The sequence below is a fragment of the Erithacus rubecula genome (assembly GCF_903797595.1).
Source record: "Erithacus rubecula genome assembly, chromosome: 4".
Lineage (NCBI taxonomy): Eukaryota > Metazoa > Chordata > Aves > Passeriformes > Muscicapidae > Erithacus > Erithacus rubecula.
This window is the reverse complement of record NC_136686.1, coordinates 36,394,812-36,403,119: the sequence shown is the minus strand read 5'-3', so window position 1 is coordinate 36,403,119 and position 8,308 is coordinate 36,394,812. Positions and strand designations below refer to the sequence as shown.

At 41.1% G+C, this 8,308-nt stretch overlaps 1 protein-coding gene across 1 annotated transcript; it reads right to left on the bottom strand.

Moving 5' to 3' along the window:
• Positions 1 to 1,911: 1,911 nt before the first annotated feature.
• Positions 1,912 to 7,968, bottom strand: IL26 (interleukin 26; the record flags this gene model as incomplete). Its single annotated transcript, XM_079304468.1, has 5 exons — positions 1,912 to 1,998; positions 2,111 to 2,176; positions 5,858 to 5,989; positions 7,385 to 7,441; positions 7,798 to 7,968. 5 exons carry the CDS (start codon positions 7,966 to 7,968, stop codon positions 1,912 to 1,914), a joined length of 513 nt encoding a protein of 170 aa, XP_079160594.1.
• Positions 7,969 to 8,308: the final 340 nt, after the last annotated feature.

Here is an 8,308-nt window from a genome sequence, read left to right as displayed (position 1 = left end):
AAACTGAAAGGAAATCTGAATCTCAAAAACTAATGGATGAGCTATGTGAAAAAAATCCATTAAAAGAGACATTGTAAATTACAATTGTTAAATTGTTAAATTACACGCCATAAAAAACAGACCATGACATTAAATTTTCCACTGTCCCTCTAATTAACTATTTTGTCTTCAACTGGAAAAAACAATATTTCTCATAGCAACTTCCTTGTATTAGACATTTGCCAGAAGAGGAACTAGCTCAGGCTTATCAGTGCCATCACACTGATGGTTTCAAATGCTCCTGATACAGTAGAAGTATGAGATTTGAATATTTGCAGAATCTCCACCCCATGGAACTGCCAAACATACAGACTGGGAATATGTTTGTTGTGGTTTGGAAGTGTCTGCTAAGAAAGGCAAAAGACTCTCTTTGAAATGGAGAATGCAAACTCCCTCCCTCCGAATTATTATAATTTTGAAATTAAGGGGCTCTCAAGCAAAGATAGGGGAAATTAGGAATAACAATTCTTTACTGAGAAAATTAAAATAGGAATACAGTATTACAAAGAGCAATCCCAACTCTGACAGAGTCAGAATACAGCCTGACACCCTGTCAGTCAGGGTGTTGGCAGCAGTCCCATTAAATGGTGGCTGCATCCTCCTGCAGTGGCAGATGTGGTTCAGCTGGAGCAGTGCTCCTGTAGAAGGTGCAGTTTTCTTCTGAAGGTCCAGGGATGATGTGGAAAGGTCCGGTGTTCCTCTGGAATCCAGTGGAAAGAAGGTAAGTTGCTGTTTAAAACCTCAGTTTTTTATCTAGGTAGGAAATTCTTGGCTCCTCCCCCTGACTGGAGCATTTTTTAATGGGATTATGTAATTTTACCAGTCATACAGTAGGACTCAATGGGCCAGCAGCAGATGATACAATCCTGGAGGGAGGATGGGCTGTGGAAAAGATAAAGATGATTGTCCCACCTTGTCTTAAAGATTTCCCATTAGCAGATGGTATGTGCCATGGAGATAAGGAATCACTGCCCCACCCAGCCTCAACAGATGGTGATAGAATACACATTTCTGGCCACATCCTGTACTGCAACCCAAGACAATGGTCATCGTCTAGATATTTTCTCCTGATGAATCTTTTAAAATGTGAGAAAACTAGAGCCTCATCTTCATTCTGCACTATACGAAAGACATTTTGGAAACCACTACCATCAACTTTCATAAACTTCTCACAAATCATTTTACAATCCCAGTGAAAGCAATCCATTTATTGTGTTTTCTGAGTGTCTGATCTCATGTAGATCATGTGACATCTAAAGGTCATGCATGAGTGTGAAAAAATGCTTTTACATTAATTGTGCATTTTTATTAAGTATCAATTATTACCTTAAATTAATAACAAAGATAAGCAGTGTATAATTATTTTTCTTATTTACATGTAGAATGGCTTGTGTATACAGTTATATATCCACAATCACAAGTCCCAGAAGAAATACAGCTTAGGGATTTTCCAAAGTGATCCTCGTTGCTTTGAGCTGTGCTCACACAGGGTGGCACAAGCCCTGACAGGACCATGCCCAGAGCAGATGGGATGCTGTGCCTGATCCTCAGGGGAGCAGATTCCTCATTCTGCTGGTGCAGCGTGTTTGGGGCTGCCTGGAGGCAGCTGGCAGGCAGGCAGGCAGCATGGGGAGCACAACAGGCTGCTCTGGCTGCTCCAGAGGCAGAGCAGGCAAAGCTGCCATGCCAGGCTGGCCATGAAAGCTCATGAAAACCCATTTATGCCACTTGTGTTACAGAGGGTCTCTTTCCATGGGAGGGAGTTACTGCCAGGCACGTTGTTCATCCAGCTCTCAGTTCATTTTCAGGCCTTTTGGGGATTGGTCTGCTCTTCTCACTGAACCAGTATGTTGTCTGTCACCTCCTCATTCTTCATATGATGGTTTGTATGTAGGCCTGAATCCAGGGAAGGAGAATGTCCAGCTCATGGATGGCCTTGTAGATTCCCTGATCTCCAAGCTGTTGAGAAGGTAAAGGCATTAGAAAAGAAAGCCCTTGAACTAAAAATAAAAAAAAAAAAAGCTACAGCCTTTGAACAACGCAGTGGGGAGCCAGCAACTCCTGTCCTTACCTTAAAGAACATTCTCTTTAACTGTCTGACTGCAGAAGTTAACCTTGTGGATGGAGCACATGGAAGCTGAAGGATGAAAAAGACCCAAAGATGCTGATATAAGGCATAATGATGAGGAAGAGTCCAGCCCACTCTGCCCCAGTGTGGCACTGTAGCGCTACCAGTAAAATGTGTGATCTCAGCATCATTTCAGTATCTCCCAGTTCTTCAAATGTGTTCTTTTACCTCCGTGCTTCCTGCCAAGTTCACAGCACCCAAAATTGGTACTGAGTACCTCTGAGTTTTCTCATGAAACATTTTCTATTTATCTCAGGAATTTTTACATAAATTGGAGTTACAGCTTTTGCACATTGTATCGAGCTCCCAAGAGAAGGCAAAGTAAAGGGCCAAAGACCATTGCAAAGCACGGAGAGCAAATTTGCACATTTCTGCAAGCCCTCCAAATAAGTTTATAAAGTTAATTTATGTTTTTCTCTGTTTCCCCACCCATTTCTCCACTGTCTGACTAATTACAGTCTGGAGGGCTTAATTGTCTCCTCACCACCTATCTCTGGGCACTCAGCACTGGCCACCCAAAACTGTTCCAGCTGTTTGTTTAGAGCTGCCAGACTAAGCTTTCTGTGCACCATGGCTTGCTGATCCTCAGCTACCTGAGGATTGTCAAAAGGGAAGATACACGGTTCACAGAAAAAAAAAAAAAGGAAATATTTGATGTTTTCCGATCTACAACCGAGGACAACATGTTTGAAAAGGAAACAGGCAAAGGTCCTCATCTCAACTCTTGGAAGGAAACAGCTCCTTTGAAACGAATGGTTAGTCCCTTTCTATCTCACACACAGCACTTTAAAAAGGAGCACAAACATTTTCATATTACCTTTTGTGCTTCCCAAAGTCACCTCACATGTTGAAAGTGGAAAAAAAAAAAATTTTAAAAAAAAGCAGATCTTTAAAAGAGAGTGTAAATAAAGGTAGATTTTTAAAAATCTTCCACTAGGGCAGTTCTTTCTTACATGGAGCCTTTTTTCTTTTTTCTTTTTTTATTTTTCTTTTTTTCTTTTTTTATTATCTCCATCTTGTATGATACAGGTTTCCACAAAGTATCATTTGGTAGCATTAGCTGAGCTGACCTTAAATGAGCATGTTGGCTTTAGTGGTGATACACCTTACAGACTCTTACCATCCTGCATGCACTGCAAGTAACTAAATGAGCTAGCCAGCAAGAGTATTGAGAATATTACTCAGCTGGAAGTCTACAAGCTCTGCCTAAAATGATATATTAAAGAGTCTGCTGGGAATATGCTGTCCTTCTGCACTCCATTCAAATATGAGAAAACACTTCCACAACTGATGTAGGAACACAAGTCCAACCTAAGAAGCAACTTCACACTGTTCTCAGCAATGCTGACCAGGGCAGTGGTGCAGGTGGATGTTCTAAGTATACAAGGAAAAATATCATTCCCTTTACCTTGCAGTCATAGTCTAAGTGAAAAAGTCTGACTTGATTGCAGAAAATCAGTTTAGATATTTTTAAACTTATTTATTTCTAAAAACTGAACTTGGGGCCCTATACCAGTGAAAAATATTAATGCTTCTTTGATTGGACAAAACCAAGAACTGGCAGGGTGAGAATCATAATGTTGTGGTACAAAGTCATTGGAAGTGGTTAGGAGGAAAATACTGTCAAGATTTTTAGGTAGCACACACGCCTCTAGCTGGCTGAATTACAGCCCAAATTTGTGAAAGAATATAAGGCAAATACTATAAATGTATCACTGTTTCCCTTAGTTGTATAGAGAACTTCATTCTTGAAAGGTAAACAGTTAATTACATAAGTTTGTTGTCATGGTGGAAATCCCTTCTGATAAACATCTTATAGCTCAATTAGATAATAGCAACTGAAGAGCTTATGTACATGGACAAATGAGTGCTAATTTATTGAGGAATAATATGATGAAAAATCTCAAGTTTACTATTAGCAAAGGGCCCATTACTTTCACTTTATTAATAATTTTTGCTATTCTTTCATATAGTTTTGTATTGCTGGGTTTGAATTAATACATCATGTCAAAACATATTAAACACATTTCAAAAAATATTAGTTTCCAGAAATGAGGTGTCTCCTAGAAAATCATGGTAAGCCATTGTTTCTCAAAGAGCTCTTGTTTTTCTACTAGCAAGGGCAGTCTTATCTCTCTTAGCAGCACTTTTTAAGACCCCAAAATATAAGTTGTTTTGTTTAGACTTCTATTGGGTAAAACACTGGCACTAATTATGAAAAAGAATGCAGGAGCTCTGAGAAACCTGCAACATTTTGTCCCCATATAGCAGAGAAATATATTGCAAAGTTATCTAGCAAGCCACAGCCCCTGGATATTCTGAATTCAGACACAGCTGACAGTCTAAACTCCTGTGTGTACTGGCATTTGCATAGAATGTAATTGTTTTTCCAGACAAGAATGTAATCTCTATAAGGCATATTATACCATCTGAAATTATATTAACACATTCTGGAAGTTCAACATTATCTGGAATTTTGACAGACACAAATAATCACAGCAGTATGATTACAGCAGACTGCTCTGAATAATGGCTGCAAATCACAACTGTTTAGCATAGTTAGAAATACAGAACCTGGAAGCTGGTGAAATTTTCTCCCATTAAGATTTGAATCTTTTTACATTATGCAAATATCCCAGTTCTGACCTATAACTCTGCAAAAAGATCTCTGCAGCTATTTGTTTTTGCATTCCAAATATTTTTGTGCACGTAGAACCACTGTCCTTTTCTTTCATGCTACCATGCAGTTCAGATTAGACAAAGTTTCAATTAATTTAATCCATTAATTCATTGACTTTCCATCTTGCTCTCACTTTTTAAAATCACAAAAGATGTTTGCTGAAATACCCATGGGCTACTTTTTCACACAAGGTCAGGCTTCACTTCCTGGCATACTGTTATTTGTGAGGACTTCAGGTTTAGTGGAGAAAAAATATCCATAGGATATTTAGTTTTAAGACACACCTTGAAAATTAAATGAGAAATGACCAACAAGTGATGGCATCACCTTAGTGCCCTACCTGGTGTGCTAGTAAGTATATTTGCACAGGCAAAAGTGTGTTCTAACTGCTATCCTGTTTGTACTTAGGCAGAGTTGGTAAAAGTGCCTCTTCTCTGGAGACATTTTGCTGTGAGCAGCATCACTCTCTGACAACCTGCTCTGCCTGTGAGCACAGCTAATACATGGGAACTGCTCCCATGTGCTTCACAATTGTGGTCCCTGCTTACTCATGAGACACCACCAGCTCTTTCAAAATTCAGTATGGAGGAGCAGAGATGACATATGAGTGAAGATTACACCTGCAGAGCTGTTGAAGAAGGAAAGCATTACCACTGTGACAACACAGAAACCTGAGCAACCACATTTCTCCCTGCAATCACCCTGTTTCTTTGAGCTTTAGTGATGAGAGGGCAGCACAAGGTGACATCATCAGCAGGGAAGGGCTTGGCTCCATGGGATCACCACCACCTTGCACACTCCCCACAAGATCACTCTGGTAGGGAATGAATGGGGTTAAACTTCCCTGGGCCCAGTGGAGAAGCCCTTGTGAAGTTGGGTCCCCTGTGGCATGGGACACATCATGACTCTGAATCACCCTCTGCCTCTCCATCTGCTGAGAAACTGAGATGGAGCCCTTCCCTAACCTTCCAGATGGACACAGTTAGCTTAGCTCTCAGGAATATACTCACACAGGCATCCATGTTTGCTTGCAGGACCTGGAAGGCACTAATAAAGTACAACTTGTCCCTTCCTACCTCAAGACGGCTGAAGACATTTTTCACATAGAAGGAGAGGAGCTGATCTCGAACACTGCAGTTTGTCTGAAAACAAATCAAGTAATGATTTGCAAGTCAACTTTGGCCTAAAATTTCAGCCTCATATAAGCATACATGTTTAGAAAGTGTGCAATCAATAAAACCATTTTTGTGAATTTCAGTATCCAATTGACATGCTTCCTTTTGTTTTACGCAGCTCAATCTGCCTGAGGGAAAGACAGGAGGGTGCTGTGTGGGCAGGCACAGGACTATTGGTAAGACCAACCATGAACAGAAGTGACAACAACCAATTAACACACAAAGAGTAAATGGAAGATGAATTGGGAAGTTAAGTCAGACCATCTTGATCAAATTGTAGGAATCATGGTGAGTGTCACTTTTCCATTCCTCCACATCACTGTCCCATGCCATTTGATTTGCTGTTTGGTATCCAGCCCCTCCCCATCTGCTGCTCCAGAAAAGACAGCTCCAGACAGTCATCCTGTCAACTCTGTGTCCTATCTGCCTTACCTATGGGTTGTCTTGGACATCTAAAGGTGTTTCAAATGACTGTATGCCTATTTTTAGGCAATGGAATGAAGTGTCAGGTGTGAGATTCCTGTCAGGAGGGCAATGCACTGACACAACTCAAATGTGTATAGGTCCTACAGACAAGTGAGGAGCCTTCACTCCCAAGGCAATTGGTGAAGTCCAAGGAGCATCAAAAGCCAATTGGTCTACACTTAGGGATAAACCAACTCAGTTGGCCCTGCTGACTAGATCCCTGCAAGAAGAAAACTGAAATATCTCATACACTTACAGTGAGCTACAATTAGGCACCCCAAGGTTAGTTTCTCACTCCCATGCTGAATTGCACTAGGAGCTGTGACATCCCTCTTCCAGTGCAGCTGCAGAGCTCTGAGCTCAAAGCAGCTCAGCTGTCTGCAGCATCCTCAGGCTATCCATGGTGCTGCACAGCCCTGCAGAAGGTGCCTCAGCTGCAGGACAGTGGCTGTGGCTCCGGCTCTCCTCTGAGGGCTGGTGCCTGGGAGCATTCCTGGAAGGCTCACAAGTAGCCAGGGCTCACAGGAGGGGCCAGTGCTAGCACAAGCACACTGCTCCCTGGCCAACACACATCCTCCCCCCAACTTCCCTGGCAGAGCATGACTCAGCTGCCTACAAAGAAATGCCTCCAGACAGGCTTTCCAAATCCACCTCTTTCTCCCCATACCATGATTGACTGTCCCTTCCTGTTCAGGGGAATATCCCTTTCTTGCAGTAGAAATACACCCTTCCTCTAAGCAGAGAACTTCATTAAGCATGTGGCTTTCAATGTCTTTCCCAATTAAACACGAGTGATTTTTGCATCAGCTGGCACTGTTTTTGGTCACATATTCCTGTTTTTGTTAACCAAAGGAAAGTCAAAGTAAGAAAATGGGAAACTGGTAGTATAAATCTTACCATAAACAGCATTTTTGTAGTCTTTTTAAGCAGTCTCGTGGTCTTGATGAGATCCCTCTGTAAAATACAATGTGATAGTATTAATTAACCTGAGCAGAGGAAGGGAAACAGTTTCAAGTCTGGTTTGTACAAAACTTAGTAACAATAATATTAATCTTCATCATCTTCTTCAGACACAGGGTGAAGACTCAGTAAATCCTAGCCTAGGTGCAAATTTCTTTCAAGGAAAACTCATCCAGCCTCTCTGTGCATCATTTTTTCCCACCTTTACAAAAGAAGTAGCTGCATTACCCTGACTCTCAGGTCTGTAGAGATCATTCAACTTATTAAAGTTTCCAGAAGCTCAGTAATTAAACTAATAAAGAAACATCTATAAATAAAATAAACTTTTTCAATTAGTGGGATCAACTTACAGGAACAGATGATTTTAAACTAGTTGCCTTGACATACAGGTTCTCTGTCACCTGGGAGAGGAGTCCTTTTCGGCAGGTATGTTTTCCTGTAGGTGATTTTTTGCCTTCCACAGCAAAAAGACAAAGCAGAAATAAAAAATGCCCAGGTCTGAAAATAGAACATCCTTTCATCTTGGCTCCCAAATCTTCGAGCCTCTACAGTCACAGCAGCATGTGTGATGCAGCCAGACTGGTTAGATGACAGAGGTTAACCTAATTTTGTTAACACTCAAAGCAGCTTCTTCCCCGAGATGCTCACGTAGATAACCTATTGCTCATGTGGTGGCTGATCAGTATTTTTGCTGTGCTTTTTTATACATCTTGCTCCACTTTCAACAAATTTGACCACAATCATCTGTGACGTTTTTCTAAACTATATCTCCATATTTACGGGTAACAGGGTCAAGGTTTCCAAGAAAGAAGAACTTCCCTATCATGTGAGAAGGCTTTCATTTAGGTGGTGGTCAAGTGA